Source organism: Schistocerca serialis, chromosome 9, assembly GCF_023864345.2.
Source record: "Schistocerca serialis cubense isolate TAMUIC-IGC-003099 chromosome 9, iqSchSeri2.2, whole genome shotgun sequence".
NCBI lineage: Eukaryota > Metazoa > Arthropoda > Insecta > Orthoptera > Acrididae > Schistocerca > Schistocerca serialis.
In genome coordinates this window covers 494007007-494027175 of record NC_064646.1, presented here as the reverse complement: position 1 = coordinate 494027175, position 20169 = coordinate 494007007, and the positions used below count along the sequence as shown (strand labels likewise).

Genomic DNA, 20169 nt, shown 5'->3' with positions numbered 1-20169 from the left:
CTCTGAAACCCCGATGGATTCCAGTGTGAAGGTGGGCCCATTTGCTGGTTTGCCAAACCAATTTCACTTCGTGTTTGATAGAATATGTCAAATGTTTAGACAGCTGACTCAAAACAAATAAGTACACCCATGCATCATTCATTGTGTGCGTCATGCTAGAAGCAGTACCTCTGATGGTTCAGAAGGTGACTGGCACAGGCTCTAAGTGGCACACTAGCAAAGGACACAAGTATCACAGTTTATGTAGAGACCTGCAGTTCTTTACCAGCGAAGCACCAGTACAGGATAGACCTCTTCTCTTTCTCTCTGATTTCCCCGCCAGCTCAGTAGCAAAGCACATTTACACCTTAGACTACTCCCACTTTAGCACAAGCCAACCACGAGCTGGAGCACCACCTTCGAAGATGGGAGACTGGCCCTTGCTCTGCATTCACAGATTTGACCAATCAGAGACTTTAAAGTTAGTTGGGAGAAAGGGAAAAAAAGATTCAGCTTCGCGGTATCTTTCCCACGCATTTACGCCATGTCTTTTGCCAACAATATGACCTGAATGGAACCACAGCCCTCCATAAAAAAATCGTTCTCCCCTGTTGCGTCCGTTTCGAACTTTCCAAAGAATGGCCATAAACTCACTAAAAACCTCGTGCCTTCACAAATATGTTTTGTAACAAACTTGTACTAATGTAGTAGGCATGGGCTTTGTGTCTATCTTGGCCACAATAATGCGTTCATTATGGGGCCCACCTTCACACTGGAATCCATCGGGGTTTCAGAGGCTCATAGAGATGTACCTGCATTTCGAATTAGCCGAACGCGAGACCGCGTACAACGGCAAGGTCCATGAACCATGGACCTTGCCGTTGGTGGGGAGGCTTGCGTGCCTCAGCGATACAGATGGCCGTACCGTAGGTGCAACCACAACGGAGGGGTATCTGTTGAGAGGCCAGACACACATGTGGTTCCTGAAGAGGGGCAGCAGCCTTTTCAGTAGTTGCAGGGGCACGGTCTGGATGATTGACTGATCTGGCCTTGTAACATTAACCAAAACGGCCTTGCTGTGCTGGTACTGCGAACGGCTGAAAGCAAGGGGAAACTACAGCCGTAATTTTTCCCGAGGACATGCAGCTTTACTGTATGATTAAATGATGATGGCGTCCTCTCGGGTAAAATATTCCGGAGGTAAAATAGTCCCCCATTCGGATCTCCGGGCGGGGACTACTCAAGAGGACGTCGTTATCAGGAGAAAGAAAACTGGCGTTCTACGGATCGGAGCGTGGAATGTCAGATCCCTTAATCGGGCAGGTAGGTTAGAAAATTTAAAAAGGGAAATGGATAGGTTAAAGTTAGATATAGTGGGAATTAGTGAAGTTCGGTGGCAGGAGGAACAAGACTTTTGGTCAGGTGATTACAGGGTTATAAATACAAAATCAAATAGGGGTAATGCAGGAGTCGGTTTAATAATGAATAAAAAAATAGGAGTGAGGGTTAGCTACTACAAACAGCATAGTGAACGCATTATTGTGGCCAAGATAGACACAAAGCCCATGCCTACTACAGTAGTACAAGTTTATATGCCAACTAGCTCTGCAGATAATGAAGAAATTGGTGAAATGTATGACGAGATAAAAGAAATTATTCAGGTAGTGAAGTGAGACGAAAATTTAATAGTCATGGGTGACTGGAATTCGTCAGTAGGCAAAGGGAGAGAAGGAAACATAGTAGGTGAATATGGATTGGGGGAAAGAAATGAAAGAGGAAGCCGCCTTGTAGAATTTTGCCCAGAGCATAACTTTATCATAGCTAACACTTGGTTCAAAAATCATAAAAGAAGGTTGTATACCTGGAAGAATCCTGGAGATACTAAAAGGTATCAGATAGTTTATATAATAGTAAGACAGAGATTTGGGAACCAGGTTTTAAATTGTAAGACATTTCCAGGGGCAGATGTGGAATCTCACCACAATCTATTGGTTATGAACTGCAGATTGAAACTGAAGAAACTGAAAAAAGGTGGGAATTTAATGAGATGGGACCTGGATAAACTGAAAGAACCAGAGGTTGTACAGAGTTTCAGGGAGAGCATAAGGGAACAATTGACAGGAATGGGGGAAAGAAATACAGTAGAAGAAGAATGGGTAGCTCTGAGGGATGAAGTAGTGAAGGCAGCAGACGATCAAGTAGGTAAAAAGACGAGGGCTAGTAGAAATCCTTGGGTAACAGAAGAAATATTGAATTTAATTGATGAAAGGAGAAAATATAAAAATGCAGTGAATGAAGCAGGCAAAAAGGAATACAAACGTCTCAAAAATGAGATCGACAGGAAGTGCAAAATGGCTAAGCAGGGATGGCTAGAGGACAAATATAAGGATATAGAGGCTTCTCTCACTAGGGGTAAGATAGATACTGCCTACAGGAAAATTAAAGAGACCTTTGGAGAGAAGAGAACCACTTGTATGAATATCAAGAGCTCAGATGGCAACCCAGTTCTAAGCAAAGAAGGGAAGGCAGAAAGGTGAAAGGAGTATATAGAGGGTTTATACAAGGGCGATGTACTTGGGGACAATATTATGGAAATGGAAGAGGATGTAGATGAAGATGAAATGGGAGATATGATACTGCGTGAAGAGTTTGACAGAGCACTGAAAGACCTGAATCGAAACAAGGCCCCGGGAGTAGACAACATTCCATTAGAACTACTGGTGGCCCTGGGAGAGCCAGTCATGACAAAACTCTACCATCTGATGAGCACGATGTATGAGACAGGCGAAATACCCTCAGACTTCAAGAAGAATATAGTAATTCCAATCCCAAAGAAAGCAGGTGTTGACAGATGTGAAAATTACCGAACTATCAGTTTAATAAGTCACAGCTGCAAAATACTAACGCCAATTCTTTACAGACGTATGGAAAAACTGGTAGAAGCCGACCTCGGAGAAGATCAGTTTGGATTCCGTAGAAATGTTGGAACACGTGAGGCAATACTAACCTTACGACTTATCTTAGAAGAAAGATTAAGAAAAGGCAAACCTACGTTTCTAGCATTTGTAGACGTAGAGAAAGCATTTGACAATGTTAACTGGAATACTCTCTTTCAAATTGTGAAGGTGGCAGGGGTAAAATACAGGGAGCGAAAGGCTATTTACGATTCGTACAGAAACCAGATGTCAGTTATAAGAGTCGAGGGGCATGAAAGGGAAGCATTGGTTGGGAAAGGAGTGAGACAGGGTTGTAGCCTCTTCCCGATGTTATTCAATCTGTATATTGAGCAAGCAGTAAAGGAAACAAAAGAAAAATTCGGAGTAGGTATTAAAATTCATGGAGAAGAAGTAAAAACTTTGAGGTTTGCCGATGACATTGTAATTCTGTCAGAGACAGCAAAGGACTTGAAAGAGCAGTTGAACGGAATGGACAGTGTCTTGAAAGGAGGATATAAGATGAACATCAACAAAAGCAAAACGAGGATTATTGAATGTAGTCGAACTAAGTCGGATGATGCTGAGGGAATTAGATTAGGAAATGAGACACTTAAAGTAGTAAAGGAGTTTTGCTATTTAGGGAGTAAAATAACTGATGATGGTCGAAGTAGAGAGGATATGAAATGTAGACTGGCAATGGCAAGGAAATCGTTTCTGAAGAAGAGAAATTTGTTAACATCGAGTATTGATTTAAGTGTTAGGAAGTCGTTTCTGAAAGTATTTGTATGGAGTGTAGCCATGTATGGAAGTGAAACATGGACGATAACTAGTTTGGACAAGAAGAGAATAGAAGCTTTCGAAATGTGGTGCTACAGAAGAATGCTGAAGATAAGGTGGGTAGATCACGTAACTGATGAGGAGGTATTGAATAGAATTGGGGAGAAGAGAAGTTTGTGGCACAACTTGACTAGAAGAAGGGATTGATTGGTAGGACATGTTTTGAGGCATCAAGGGATCACCAATTTAGCATTGGAGGGCAGCGTGGAGGGTAGAGGGAGACCAAGAGATGAATACACTAAGCAGATTCAGAAGGATGTAGGTTGCAGTAGGTAATGGGAGATGAAGAAGCTTGCACAGTATAGAGTAGCATGGAGAGCTGCATCAAACCAGTCTCAGGACTGAAGACCACAACAACAACAACAACAAAGTCTGGACGTCTGGGCGCCAGTGACCTGCCCCACAGAAATTCAAAGAAGGCTCACAGTTGTCTCATTGGCTTCCTGCCTAACATGGGCCCATCCTTTGCTTTATTGCCGGTCTTCAATGCTCTGCCCATTGCAGCGGCGACTTCTTGGCGCTAGTTAGCTTACCTGGACGCTGCCGCCGACCGACAAGCGCCATCCAACGTGTCTGCACAATGAGACCACGGAACTCAGCAGTCCGCAAATGTTTTCAACCAGGTTCTGCAGAAAAAACGTTCCCCTAGGCCCTCAGCCGCCATACGGTTTTGCTGCGTTTAAATGGGCACCCTATTCCTTTGAACCGTTATTCCTTCACTAGAGCACACAAGGAAGAGTGTTAACTACTGTCCACAATTTCATCATGATGAATGAAGTCAGATCGCATCCAGGTATAGCAACCAAGTAATACAGATCAGCTTGCCTAAGAAAATTATGCAGGATAACACGGTATTAAAAGTGAGAGAGCACTGCACTCTCTCTATGTACCACATTTTCTTTCGTCAACAATTATTTACTGAACATAATGAGAATTACACACACGACAGAATGGTGTCTTATCTACACACCCTATTTTTCCACGTTATCTCCATTCCGTTCGATTGCCTTACTCCAGTGCGAAGCAAGGTCGTGTATGCCCTGCCGCAACTAATCCTTGTCCTGGTGGCGGAGTATGTGCTTCACTTCGTGAGCCATCTCCTCGTCGTCCTCTAAATGTCTTCCACGAATGGCATCCTTTAATGGCTCAAACTGGCCAATGACGACTGCTCACCGCAACATGTCAGGTGTGACAGCCGTGGACGGTCTCCGCGACCGCTGCAAATTGTGGAGCTCCACCGAAATGCCTGAACCGTGAATTTAGTTTCAAAACCTTTTCTTAAGAATTTACTTTATTTACTAGCGATTCATCAAGAACATTAACACATTTAATCACACTATGTGAGCGTGGAAGTAGTTTCCAGGGAGTAACTGATGAAATCAAGTTGAAATTGCTTTTAACAAATGGGAATTTTATTCCTAAAAGCTTTTTTTTAAGAAACAGATTTAAAATTATAAGCAGAAAGTACCCTCTAAATATCAATATTCAGAGGCAGAAGGAAACAAATTTTTGAGTGTATGAGCCTTCGGGCTGAGAACCTTGCCGCTCCCTTCGGACACGGCCATAGTCACGACCGCTCACGACAACCTCTGAAAGACTACACAGGTGCAAATCTGCAACACACCAGATTACCTTAAAGTAAAAGTTTTAACAATTCACACAAGCACAGAAACTATGCACCCCGTAGGAGGGATGGAAATGGTACAAAACACTTAAATTAAAAGATTAACTTGCCACCGAAGGTGCAACTTGATTTTAATTTCTAAGAAAAGTCTTACGGTGGAAGGGTGGCAACTTTATATACTAAAATGACCATTTAAATAAAAGCCCATGAAATGCAATCTTACATAAAATTATACAAGGTTGGGCAAACATGCTCTACAGTACACATATACCACCTCTCAAGATGATAGGCAAGATAGAAACATCTTTCAGGAACTAGGCGTTACGCTTCAAGCAATAAATTTGTTAACACACCGAATCCGACAAACATGACGGAGGCAGCTATTAACGTACGGCAGATTGATAGAGAGATTACCGAACAACCCGAACCGCAGATTGCTCTAACCCGCCCTTACTCCACAAGGGATAAACGGACCACCCAATTTATAAACAACCACCTTCCCGCGGGTGGGCAAACGGAGAAGAATGGTGGGACGACCCCAAAGCAAAATGGCTAGTGACCTCACCAAGAAAACAAGTAGAATTTAACAAGAGTAAATCAAACAGCATATCACCAGTCACTTAACTTCTAATAAACTGCGATTTCTCGAGAAGACCTGGCGCAGCACCCCCAAATAGCTCTCCCGAACCGTCCGCTGCCAGCCGCTTCAACGCACGCAGGAAGGCGCGCCAATCTCCCGTCTCACGGCGTCGCAGCTCGCCCCGGCCAGCCCGATGTCGTGGGTTGACTCCTGTTGCTCTCGTGTCGACCGCGAAGCCACTACGCCTCGCTATACGGTGCGGCCCACTGGACTCACGTGGCGACCTCACATGCGCCGACGCTCCAGGCGGATAAGTCATCTTGTGTCTCAGTGTGCGACCGACCAACCGATCGATCCAACCGTCAATGACCGTTGCCTGAGCAACTCGAGCAGAATGGCGGCCTAATGCGCAGACTCAGATGCAGGAACTAAGCCCCCGACCGGGCGACCAGTCGTTGAGTTCTCTCACTGCGCCACAAATTCGGACGAGAGACGGACTAGCAAGCTGGGGACGAGAGACTGACCCCAGACTGACTCCAGACTCACCCAGACTGACCGAGACTCACTGACTGGCGAGCTCGTAGCGCCCCTTAAATGCACGTGAACAGGCAACCTTCCCCCTTTCCCACCAGAGGGAGACACCAAAGCTGTGATTGCCACAGCGGCGCCACCGCCAGAAACGGAGGGTGACTGCTTCACACTACGCGCTACGGCGCGCTCTTCAAAGCAGCAATTTTTTTTACCACCCCTCAATGCCTTCTGATGACCTGACCCTCTGTGCCCAGCGTCTAACTGTACTTCTGTCGACAGCAGATGCTCCATACACTTTTCACAAGCGCTTGAGAATATTCCCCCAGTTTCTTTCTCTGCAGTGAGAAATGCAATGTCAGCACATTGCTTGTAGCGTACCTACAGATGCAATTTGGAAATATACTACAGCTACGCTATCTGTCGGAAGTGATGGAAACTTGGCGCACTAGCTCAGGAGACTTCAAATAATACATACGTAACGTTTCGCATTTGTAGCATTGTTTTTGGCTGAGAAGAAAATGCGGTGCATTACTTTCTAGGCAACCATCGTATTTTGCTCTGGGTAGAAAGGAATGTTCAATTGGATAAAGTTGAATGTAGCGTGTATGTGGCAGAGTTCCGTACTTACAGTGCTGTACAAACCAAACACTGCACGCTACCATGTCAACGAACTAGCTGACGCTAAAGGACACAATTTAATCAGGCTTTCACCGTATCGTGCTCATTTAAATCAGGGAGAATATGTGAGCCTAGGTGAAAACTAATTTACGCTCGGAGGGGTTTAAATGCTAACAAAAGAAGCCATTGTAACGCTTACACCACAGGACTGATCCCGAGTTGTCAGTCAAACCAAGAAGGTAGTTGAGGAGAGGGATTCGTGAAGGACTGTGACGAGTTTTGAGTTACACGTAACTTCTCTTATTGCCATGTTAAAATCTGCTTCTTTTGCCAGAACACAGTAGAGTATCACTAACATTCTAGTGCAGTTGAAAAAGAAATTGCGACGGAATCCTGAAACAGTATAATATTAAACTAGCAACTGAGGGCAAGACAGATCAATGGAACAGCCCATTCTCAATGTAAAAATCATTGTGTAACTTGTTCACTTATATCGTTGCAAAACCAACAGCGATTATCGTTTCACTAGCTATCAATGGTCCTTAAAAATTACATTATTTCATTGAAAAAAAAATCTGTAGTTGCTTCAACATAGTGGTAGATATGGAAGTTCCACATATCAGTCATATGTGCGCCATCATTTGCCAAACTCTTGCTTCGATTTCTCAGACCGTTTGTGAGATACAAGGGATTTATGAGTATTTCATTCTGGCTCTTTCACTGGCTCATGCGTCGCTCAACACAAGCTGGCAACTACGTTCCCTTCCACCCGCTCCGCAATGAACTGTCAAAAATGGCGACTAATTTTAAACGTATTATAGACAGTCAGACCTGCCCACAGTCCGAGTCGCTTCGTGTATGGCCTAAATCGGTGGGTTTCCGTGATTTACCCACTGACTGCAGACCGAAGCGACAGATTTCAGTACTAGCGATTGTCTCTCGTCGAAAATACGTTATACGGTACGGCGATTTCACGCATTACTTTACTGCAGTACATTTTTAGGTTTTAATATGGACAAGAGTAAGAAGGAAACTATGGCCGTGGTCGGCGACTTGACTGCTGTGAACTACAACTTCTTTAGAAAGAAAATCACACACCACGAGTCAAAAAATGGACTGCCGAAAACATATAGCTATATTCCAGACATACAGATGTAAATCAGAATAGTGAGCATTCCTCTGAGAATTGAAAAGGTCCGATGTGCAAGAAAGCGGACGTTACTGATGCTTTGTTGAGCACCGTACTTGGTAATACCTGTAAAATTACGGCTGTAATGCAGTTATGCGTAATACATTAAGGGACACAGCACAAGCAAAATTTTATTGGCACTTCCCTTACATCAACTTACCGTAATATTGGTTTATATTGTTCATCTTCTCCCTTTTTTCAGAGGCTTGCACCTTTCTGAAATTCGATTTCATATTTTATAGCTTAGATTTGTTCGACAGCTGAACCGAAGGTGAAGGTTGTTGTATCTCCCTTCTGAGGACAACATACAGAAGGAAGAGCGGTCAGGTGTTGTGCGTGGGCATCCAGGGCTGACGCCAGTCCATGAGGCTGAACTAACTAAATAAAGCGGGCAGCCCGTGGGGAGGCGGTTCAAGTCAAGTTTCGTTGGTTGCCACTCGTTCGTTGGTTGGGACTCCGCCTCCTAAGGAAGACCCGCCTGTTCTACTCGAGGTCTGGCTCACAAGAGAGCGAAGCAGCTGTGGTCTGCACTGCAGAATCATCCACAGTTAACCGCCTAGCTTCTTCTGTCAGAAATTCTATAAATCTTTCTCTATCTTCTGAAACTTCGCCAATATTTCGCATCACAGATTATACAGGGTGAGTCACTAACTATTGCCACCTAGAATAACTCCGAAAGTATGATAGGAACTAAAAAATTTGTGGGACAAATGTTGCATGGGACAACAGGCGCCATAATATGATGTTGGTTTTTTGTTAATAGATAGGGTCGCGTCAGAGACATGAAGGTCAACTTTGTTTTTTTAAATGGGATGCTGTAGCTTGGTACTTATTTTCTGATAGTAGATATCAAGACCAATCCAACAGTAAGGTCTTTGAAGGTCAACTTAAGTCACAAAGGTGGCATGAACGTACGTTTGCAGAAGGTGTTCGAAGTGGTGATGGATTCATCTCGATAGCCGCTATCAGAAAATAAGTACCAAACTATAGCATCTCACATAAAAAACAAAGTTGACCTTCATATCTCTGAAGCGACCCCACCTAGCAACAAAAAATCAACGTCATATTTATGTTATTCTGTGTTCATTGAACATTGACATTTATGGAAAGAAACAGTTCTAAAATGTCACTCAATTGACCAATATCCTGAATCTTTTCTGGGAAACTGTAACCACCCACAGTTTCTATAACTGTTTGTTCTTTACAAATATTTATGTTTAAATCACAAGCTACACTAACTGACACTGGTAAAAATGGCACAAAATCTGAAGTGTCAATAAAAAAATACACATTCTTTTTTCTTCGCTATGGTCAACTTTCACTAAATTTTTCCCTTCCCAAGCAGTCAGTAAATTCACTAAATGCTCTGAATCTTCTTCTTCCCTCAAACCGTTTACATGTACACAGGAATTCACATCTTGCAGCAGAGAAAGTGCTGTTGTCCAGCCTTGTCTTTCTTTTTTCAGAGTCCTCTCGATTATTCTTGATCACTGTGAGACATTGAGGGCAGTTGGGAAAAACTGATGGCACAGATTCAGCTGTAACTCGTGGTGTGTACAATGTAGCCACTATTTTCCTTACAGAGTTTTCATCAAAGCACTCAGTATGTTCAAAATATCGTCTTTTGGAAAATGTAGTCCACATTCCTGAAAATTATTTCGTAAACAATGGTAGAAATCCGAATGAATTATGTCTCACAGCTTAGAAACTGCATGCTAATGTTCTTAAGGAAAATGTGGCTTAATTTATCACAACACGGCTAATTATTCTATGACGTTTATTGTGGGAAGCATTCATTGCCAATGTGCACGTTAAATAAATAGTGCGTTCAAAAACATCGTAATATAGAAATACACGCAATTGTGACATACGGCCTGTTGAACTGAGTGCTTAGAATTTGTTTACCTAGTAAGGCTAATGCGACAATATTAGTACTGGTACCTGGTACAGTACCGTACAGGACTCCTAAAGGTATAAATAAATCATAAAGACTCATAAGAACCTGTTAAACAGCGCAGCACTATCGCTTTCACTTACTTTGGAATAATTGTTTGGTGATAATGCATCCCTATGAATGGAGGCAATCCGCTTACGACGAAGATTTTCGTCTTTCGGAAAGGAAAATACATGGACCTCAGTTACATTTAGATAACTTCGGCATTACAGAAGCGTCCGATTCTACCTGTCTGCTTTGAAAATTTCCTTTACAGCGAGGGACACAACAGTTGTGCACCATTGTGAAAACACTCACTAAAATTGACGTAGTCGCAAAATCACAATAAATAACACACGACAAACATCTCGGCATGTTCAACAAAAAAATGGTTCAAATGGCTCTGAGCACTATGGGACTTAACATCTGTGGTCATCAGTCCCCTAGAACTTAGAACTACTTAAACCTAACTAACCTAAAGACATCACAGACATCCATGCCCGAGGCAGGATTCGAACCTGCGACCGCAGCGGTCCCACGATTCCAGACTGAAGCGCCTAGAACCGCAAGGCCACAACGGCCGGCGGCATGTTCAACATTCACAACGCCATGTAGCAATGCCTAGCCATTGTGACGTCACTAAAGACTGATGACGTAGCGCCGGGGCCATCTGTAGACGCGGTGTTGGGAAAAGGCGGCAGCCCCAGATCTACGATATTTCCGAACCGGGGCAAAAACATGATAGTGGCGCCCCCCCCCCCCCCCGCCTCCTCCCACGAGCATATGAGATAGGACGCCAAAAATTTTAAAAAAATCGATTTTTCGAAAATATGTTCATTTTGTAGCGCACATCTTTATGAAGAGTTCGATATATAAAACATATACACTCCTGGAAATTGAAATAAGAACACCGTGAATTCATTGTCCCAGGAAGGGGAAACTTTATTGACACATTCCTGGGGTCAGATACATCACATGATCACACTGACAGACCCACAGGCACACAGACACAGGCAACAGAGCATGCACAATGTCGGCACTAGTACAGTGTATATCCACCTTTCGCAGCAATGCAGGCTGCTATTCTCCCATGGAGACGATCGTAGAGATGCTGGATGTAGTCCTGTGGAACGGCTTGCCATGCCATTTCCACCTGGCGCCTCAGTTGGACCAGCGTTCGTGCTGGACGTGCAGACCGCGTGAGACGACGCTTCATCCAGTCCCAAACATGCTCAATGGGGGACAGATCCGGAGATCTTGCTGGCCAGGGTAGTTGACTTACACCTTCTAGAGCACGTTGGGTGGCACGGGATACGTGCGGACGTGCATTGTCCTGTTGGAACAGCAAGTTCCCTTGCCGGTCTAGGAATGGTAGAACGATGGGTTCGATGACGGTTTGGATGTACCGTGCACTATTCAGTGTCCCCTCGACGATCACCAGTGGTGTACGGCCAGTGTAGGAGATCGCTCCCCACACCATGATGCCGGGTGTTGGCCCTGTGTGCCTCGGTCGTATGCAGTCCTGATTGTGGCGCTCACCTGCACGGCGCCAAACACGCATACGACCATCATTGGCACCAAGGCAGAAGCGACTCTCATCGCTGAAGACGACACGTCTCCATTCGTCCCTCCATTCACGTCTGTCGCGACACCACTGGAGGCGGGCTGCACGATGTTGGGGCGTGAACGGAAGACGGCCTAACGGTGTGCGGGACCGTAGCCCAGCTTCATGGAGACGGTTGCGAATGGTCCTCGCCGATACCCCAGGAGCAACAGTGTCCCTAATTTGCTGGGAAGTGGCGGTGCGGTCCCCTACGGCACTGCGTAGGATCCTACGGTCTTGGCGTGCATCCGTGCGTCGCTGCGGTCCGGTCCCAGGTCGACGGGCACGTGCACCTTCCGCCGACCACTGGCGACAACATCGATGTACTGTGGAGACCTCACGCCCCACGTGTTGAGCAATTCGGCGGTACGTCCACCCGGCCTCCCGCATGCCCACTATACGCCCTCGCTCAAAGTCCGTCAACTGCACATACGGTTCACGTCCACGCTGTCGCGGCATGCTACCAGTCTTAAAGACTGCGATGGAGCTCCGTATGCCACGGCAAACTGGCTGACACTGACGGCGGCGGTGCACAAATGCTGCGCAGCTAGCGCCATTCGACGGCCAACACCGCGGTTCCTGGTGTGTCCGCTGTGCCGTGCGTGTGATCATTGCTTGTACAGCCCTCTCGCAGTGTCCGGAGCAAGTATGGTGGGTCTGACACACCGGTGTCAATGTGTTCTTTTTTCCATTTCCAGGAGTGTATGTTGAAGCAAATGTGACCCGCCAGGTTAGCCGAGAGCGCTAATGCGCTGCTTCCTGGACTGGGGTAGTTGTGCCGACCCCGAATAGAATCCGCCCAGCGGATTAACGACAGCGGCCAGTGTGCCGGCCAGCCTGGATGTGGTTTTTAGGCTGTTTTCCACATCTTGCTAGGTGAATACCGGGCTGGTCCCCACGCCCCTCCTCAGTTACATGACTCGCAGACACGTTAGAGCAATTTTAAGACATGTTATTTTGTCTTAATTGTGCCAAAGTGCAGTGCCAAGCCTCTTCACACAGTATTCTTGGATCGCTCTGTGGAATTCAAACGAGTATATTTTGTAATGGAAGTCATAAAACATATACTCAGGACAGTGGAAATTAAAATGTCCTGTAGTGCCTGTCCAGCTCCCAGTTGGACGGTTCGACATCCTATCCCTCTTTTCCTTTTTTTTTAAAAAAAAAGAAAAGAATAAATCCCTTACAATTAATACTGGGTGGGATCATTTATGACCAGTAGAATAAGAACTCTTCAGAAAATTTGCACTCTTAGCTAACAACTTTCTCTTTTGTGTGATGTAAAATTAAAAATAGGAAACATAAAATCAATAAAGACAACAGAGAAGAAATCCTTACGGCCCAGCATTTTTTTTTCTCTAATCTTGCTACTGCTTTACACGACGTGGTTTGTTTTCTGCGAAAGAATCTGTTACCTCATCAAAGTTTTTTCAATTGTTTTGCTACATGAAATAGTAAACTGTCGTTTCTAATACTGAAAAAGCTGTTAATACGAATAGTACCGAAGACTGGTATGGTTTCTCGATCTGATTACGCCTATTTTGTCACTATCTGGCCTTTCTAATATTGCAGCGACTGTAACACAGGCCAAATAACCGAAACTGTTTTTCACAAACGGTCATTTTTATCTACCTCATTTACATAAATAACACGACGGAATTTAATTCACAAAGTGCCAATATCAAATGTCTTTTAGGCCTACTACAAGCAAAAAGTTTTATATTAGAAAAGAGTTTTACATTTCATTTATATAGTCCAGTTTCTCAAGCATGAGATCGAAAAGTAGAAGTAGTACGAAATTTTTATATAAATTTGGAGTCGTCATATTGTTCCATATAATTTTTGTGATGTCCCCGTTTCTCCTCAATCCTCGTTCGAACAAGCACTCTTTATCACCAATTCTGTAAATATTCCTGCCATTGTCAAAACTTATTCTTCGGTTAACTTCACTATCCCTTCCAGAATCACCGGTTCAGTTATACCGCGTTTATTCTCCGGTTACACGTTATTACGTGTTAGTACAACACGTTTTCCGCGCTATTCCGAGAATAGAACTTAAGCAGCTGCGAATCAGAGACTGTACAACTGGGTCTTAGTACTGTAGCGATTTGACAAAAAGTCTCTGTCAAAATTTCATTTTCTTGGATACACCGAGAAGATTATATGTGATCTTTCTTTCCCGTTGTTCCTGTTAGTTGTTTATTTACACTTTGAATCTGTGGATGTCGCTAGTAATTACAACAAGGCTTATCATTCTCGCACCCGGTCAATCACGTAAGCAAACAGCGATTGGTGTTTACCCGTTCGGGTTTATTTGGCTCAGCTCGTATAGTCCCGTCCCCTTTTGTTTGCGAAAAACTTTTTCATTTCTTGATGCGACGGGGATTCGCCTGGCAAAGATATCACGTTCACTAGGCACACATTCAAAATCAACTTATGATTCGTTCAGAAATCAACTTAAGATGTGTTCAAAAATGCTCAAGAACCGACAGCTGAGGTCATCGGTCCCCAGTCTTACACACTACTTAAACTAACATATGCTAAGAACAACACACACACCCATGCCCGAGGGAGGACTCGAATCTCCAGCGGGAGGGGTCGCTCAATCCGTGACATTGCGCCTCTAACACCGCGACCACTCCGCGCGGTTTTTTTAAAAATCATATGAACAATCGATAGACCTACGTGAACTGGATGCTAGGCGCTTTGTGAAACAAGGTTTTTTTTCCTTCAAGAACATGAATTTGGCGCACTTGAAATTGGCGGCCGGCCGGTTTACCCCTCCCCTCCCCCTCCCACCCCGCCTCCCTAGATCCACGCCTGAAACGCGGTATCGTTGGGAAGAGGGTTGGCGGGGCGAGATGGAGGAATAGCGTGCTGTTACTGAGGGGGTGAAGGGGTAAGCGTAGGCGTGGGCGTGGTAAGGCGCGGAGGCGGGGGAAGAGAGGAGAAGAGGCGGTAATGTTGGAAAGGAGGAGAAAGGCAGCTGCCCTGCTGAAGCGAGGAGTGCCCCCGCGCTCGGTCCACGGGGCACCGCTGTTCTTCCGGTACGAGCTGAGTCCGCTTGCCACAAGGCGCCAGCCGCTGTCTTCACACAATGCAAGCAGCGGAGACGGCCAAGTACAGGGAGCAGTTTTCTCTCAAAGCTACTTTCGGTGTAGCCAGACGGCTCTGCCCAATTAAAGCTTCTGACAAGAGACGCCTTCACCTCTCGGGTGAAATTAAACCGTAGGCTTAAAGCGAGTAACATGCGTGGAAGGAAGGTCACTTGTGTGAACTCTGCACAGTACTGCAGGGCAGAACACAGTTACTTCGCTCTCTTGTCAGCCAGACATCGTGTGGAACAGACGTCTTTCTTAGGAGGCAGAGCCTGTGGCCCTGAGCTCCATGGCTCGCCACCAACAGAAGTTAACATCAGCCGCCTTGGCTCCTGTTGTCCAGTTTACGTAATTCGACCTCCTGGACTGGCTTAACGTCTGGTAACTTCCTCCTTACGCGCGCCCCTTTGTACCCCGTACACTGAAATACACCGATAAGCTAAGACATTACGACAACCTGATTAATAGCGTGTTTATCCGTCTTTGGAGCGAAGTACATCACTGATTCTGTGTATCGGGGCTCCGAGAGTCTGTTGATAGGTTTGTGGAGGCATGTGGCATTAGATATCTACACACAAGCTATGCAATTCGCCTAAATAACGGGCCGCTGATCTGCACACGCGGTGATGGTGCCCGATAGTTGTCGTTATGTGTACGGTAGGATTTACATCAGGCGAATTTGGTCGCTGAGATATCTATGTGAGTTTACTAGAATGATCCTCAAACTACTGTAGCACGGTTCTGGCACAAACAAACGGACAGTTATACTGCTGAAAAATGACACCGCCGTAGTGCTGAAAGTTGACACCGCCAACGAGGAAGACATGAAGCATGAAGGGATGTTGGTGGTCCGCAGCTGTCAACGTGTCTTCAATTAATACCACAGGTCCGATGCAAGAGCAAGAGTATGTCTCCCGTAACACACACTACTGGCCGTTAAAATTGCTACACCACGAAGACGACGTGCTACAGACGCCAAATTTAACCGACAGGAAGAAGATGCTGTGATATACAAATGATTAGCTTTTCAGACCATTCACACAAGGTTGGCGCCGGTGGCGACACCTACAACTTGCTGACATGAGGAAAGTTTCCGACGGATTTCTTATACACAAACACCACTTCACCGGCGTTGCCTGGTGAAACGTTGTTGTGATGCCTCGTGTAAGGAGGAGAAATGCGTACAATCACGTTTCCGACTTTGATAAAGGTCGGATTGTAGCCTATCGCGATTGCGGTTTATCGTATCGCGGCATTGACGCTCGCGTTGGTCGAGATCCAATGACTGTTAGCAGAATATGGAATCAGTGAGTTCAGGAGGGTAATACGAAACGCCGTGCTGGATCCCAACGGCCTCGTATCACTAGCAGTCGAGATGACAGGCATCTTATCCGAATGGCTGTAACGGATCGTGCAGCCACGTCTCGATCCCTGAGTCAACAGATGGGGACGTTTGCAACACAACAACCATCTGTACGAATAGTTCGACGACGTTTGCAGCAGCATGGACTAACAGCTCGGAGACCATGGCTACGGTTACCCTTGACGCTGCATCACAAACAGGAGCGCTTGCGATGGTGTACTCAACGACGAACCTGGGTGCACGAATGGCAAAACGTCATTTTTCCGGATGAATCCAGGTTCCGTTTACAGCATCGTGATGGTCGCATCCGTGTTTGGCGACATCGCGGTGAACGCACATTGGAAGCGTCTATTCGTCCTCGCCATACTGGCGTATCACCCGGCGTGATGGTATGGGGTGCCATTGGTTACACGTCTCTGTCACCTCTTGTTTCCTGTTCGCATTGACGGCACTTTCAGCACTGGACGCTACATTTCAGATGTGTTACGACCCGTGGCTCTACCCTTCATTCGATCCCTGCGAAACCCTACATTTCAGTAGGTTAATCCACGACCGGATGTTGCAGGTCCTGTACGGGCCTTTCTGGATACAGACAATGTTCGACTGCTGCCCTGGCCAGCACATTCTCCAGATCTCTCACCAATTGAAAACGTCTAGTCAATGGTGACCGAACAATTGGTTCGTCACAATACGCCAGTGACTGCTCTTGACGAATTGTGGTATCGTGTTGAAGCTGCATGGGCAGCTGTACCTGTACACGCCATCCAAGCTCTGTTTGACTCAATGCCCAGGAGTGTCAAGGCCGTTTATGCGGCCAGAGGTGGTTGTTCTGGGTACTGATTTCTCAGGATCTCTGCACCCAAATTGCTTGAAAATATAATCACATGTCATTTCTAGTATAATATATTTGTCCAATGAATATCCGTTTATGATCTGCATTTGTTCTTGGTGTAGCAATTTTAATGGCCAGTAGTGTGATACTGCTCTCACCAGCCTGCTTTCCTGGCGAACTACACGTTTCGGACCGCCGTTCACATCGATAACGGCGTTTGTGGAGATAGCCGTCGAGCAAGCGTACCAAACATGTGATTCACCCGAAGAGCCGGCGCGTTTCCATTGATCTACAGTCGGATCCCGATGGTCCTGTGCGCACTGCAGTCGTAATTGACAAAGTTGTTGACTTGTTGGGTCAAGAAGTGAACCCATAGGGGTGGTCTGCTGCGGAGCTCCGTGTTCAGCTATGTACGATGAACGATGTGCTGCGAAATCACTTTTGCGTGCACCAGAGTAGTCCTATTTCTGACTTAGCGAGATGGAGCAGTAGCACCCTGGACACGTATTCGGGACGACGATATTTGAAACCCGCGTCCGGCCATCCAGATTTCTGTTTTCCTGTGATTTCCCTAAATGGCTCCAGGCAAATTCCGGGGCGGTTCCCTTGACAGGGCACGGCCGATTTCCTTCCCTGTCCTTGACAAAATCCGAGCTTGTGCTCCGTCTCTAATGATCTCGATGTCGACGGGACGTTAAACCTTCCTTCCTCCTTCTTTCGGCAGAGATGCCACAAATCACCATCTATCTTACTTTACAGAGCAGACAAGCCTCAGAATCCCAATTTCTGTGAAGAGTCGCGAACGTCTAACTGTTTAGCGTCTAGTGGTAATTTCATTGTCCTCCTACCTCTTTCTGTAGATGACAGCAGCACGCGACCATTCGACAGGGCTTCGCCGATTTCGAGATACTCGTTCACAAACTTTGCGTAATAGAAACCTGCCCTTTGTCAAAGTCGTTTATCTCAATGGATTGCCCCACACGGAGCCCATATTTTCGCTGGGGTGATGCACCATTTGTCTGCTATACTTACATACTTTTGTGACAGCATCATGTGCTCGCAACGCAACCAGGCAGCATGCAATGTCGCAGTGGGGAATGCTCATGATGTTCTCGCTTGTCAGTGTATAGTCTTTTCATTTGATGTCTTGTTGAATCAGTCAGCTCTGGATGGTCACTCGTAAGTCCAGACCACTCGACCACTGTTGTCACAAGCCAGATCCAACAACTCTCCTCCCCAGCCTTGCACAAATTTCATTACACTTTGGCCTACAGGCGGAATACTGTTCACAAATGCTTTATTCACCGCCTTGTACGGCCTTTTATATTTTTACATCTGTGTTCGTGTGGGAATTTTGTCGTGTATCGGATAACTTTTTTGATGTGGTCATCGGTCCACTCCTTCGCTGTAGATACAGGAACCAAAATTTGCTATCGCCCGTAAACTAGAGGAAAACTCACCCACTCACTGCACGTGGCTTGTACGGGAGCGAATAATTTATAGTCCCGCTCTACGAGGCGTTGGCTGCAGCGCCGCCTGCTTCAGACGGACGGCGTTCCACTGTAGTTCTGAGCAGAGTGCGCGTCGATGCCGGCAGTGTCGCCGATGCCGGGCGCCGTGTGCGGCGCCTCTGCCTGCCCGCCGGCCTCGGACGCCGACGCCGACGCCGCTGCCGCTGCGGGCGACGTTTCGGAGATGCCGGCGCCGGCGTCGTCTGGCGCCGAAGAGCTGGGCTGCCGCGCGGGCCCGCTGCTGGCGGCCGTGCTGCTGGGTTTGGCCGTGGCCGGCGCCGCGCTCTCCGCCGCCTGCCTGGACCGCCTGCCCGCGCCGCCGCCGCCGCCCAGCCGCCCCCGGCCGCCCCCCGCGCCCGCCCCCGCCGCCCCCGCCGCCGGCGACGGCCGCCTGCCCGCCCGCGTGGCGCGCGCCTTCGCCGCTCCGCCACTCGCCCTCTTCGTCGGGCTGGGGCAGGCCTTCATGATGGCCGACTTCTCCAGGGTACGACACTGGCGCACACTTCGTCTTCACCTCCACTCTGTTCGTCGTAAGAGTAAACCTGATGCAAACATTACGCCGTGTATTCTTCCGAGTTTCTTGAATCTCACTTCACGCGGAACGGAAGCCAAACCGTGTCCAGTACAGTCAAGTACGATCACAAGGATACGTTTGATGCTGTGTTACACACACATACACTGAAGAGCCAGAGAAACTGGTCCACCTGCATAGTATCGTGTAGGGCCCCCTCAAGCACGCAGAAGTGCCTCAACACGTCGTTGCATGGACTTGACTAATGTCTCAAGTAGTGCTGGAGTGAACTGATGCCATGAATCCTCCAGGGATGTATATGTGTAATAATACGAGGGGGTGGACATCTGAATAGCATGTTGCAAGACGTCCTAGATATGTTCAATAATGTTCATGTCTGGGGAGTTTGGTGGCCAGCGAAAGTGTCACCTGTCAGAGTCGTATGTAGACGTATCAGGGGTCCGATATCACTCCAAATGCACACGTCCCACACCATTACAGAGCCTCCACCAACTTAAATACACTCCTGGAAATTGAAATAAGAACACCGTGAATTCATTGTCCCAGGAAGGGGAAACTTTATTGACACATTCCTGGGGTCAGATACATCACATGATCACACTGACAGAACCACAGGCACATAGACACAGGCAACAGAGCATGCACAATGTCGGCACTAGTACAGTGTATATCCACCTTTCGCAGCAATGCAGGCTGATATTCTCCCATGGAGACGATCGTAGAGATGCTGGATGTAGTCCTGTAGGACGGCATGCCATGCCATTTCCACCTGGCGCCTCAGTTGGACCAGCGTTCGTGCTGGACGTGCAGACCGCGTGAGACGACGCTTCATACAGTCCCAAACATGCTCAATGGGGGACAGATCCGGAGATCTTGCTGGCCAGGGTAGTTGACTTACACCTTCTAGAGCACGTTGGGTGGCACGGGATACATGCGGACGTGCATTGTCCTGTTGGAACAGCAAGTTCCCTTGCCGGTCTAGGAATGGTAGAACGATGGGTTC

General features: G+C 46.7%; 1 protein-coding gene across 1 annotated transcript in view; it reads left to right on the top strand.

Annotated features, from left to right (window-relative positions):
• The window catches only part of LOC126419734 (UNC93-like protein), a 265867-nt gene that overhangs the window by 210144 nt on the left and 35554 nt on the right, over positions 1-20169 (top strand). The window contains exon 8 of the mRNA XM_050086912.1: positions 18721-19118. Coding sequence (XP_049942869.1) covers positions 18721-19118 — 398 coding nt within the window. The remainder of the gene's footprint in view (positions 1-18720; positions 19119-20169) is intronic.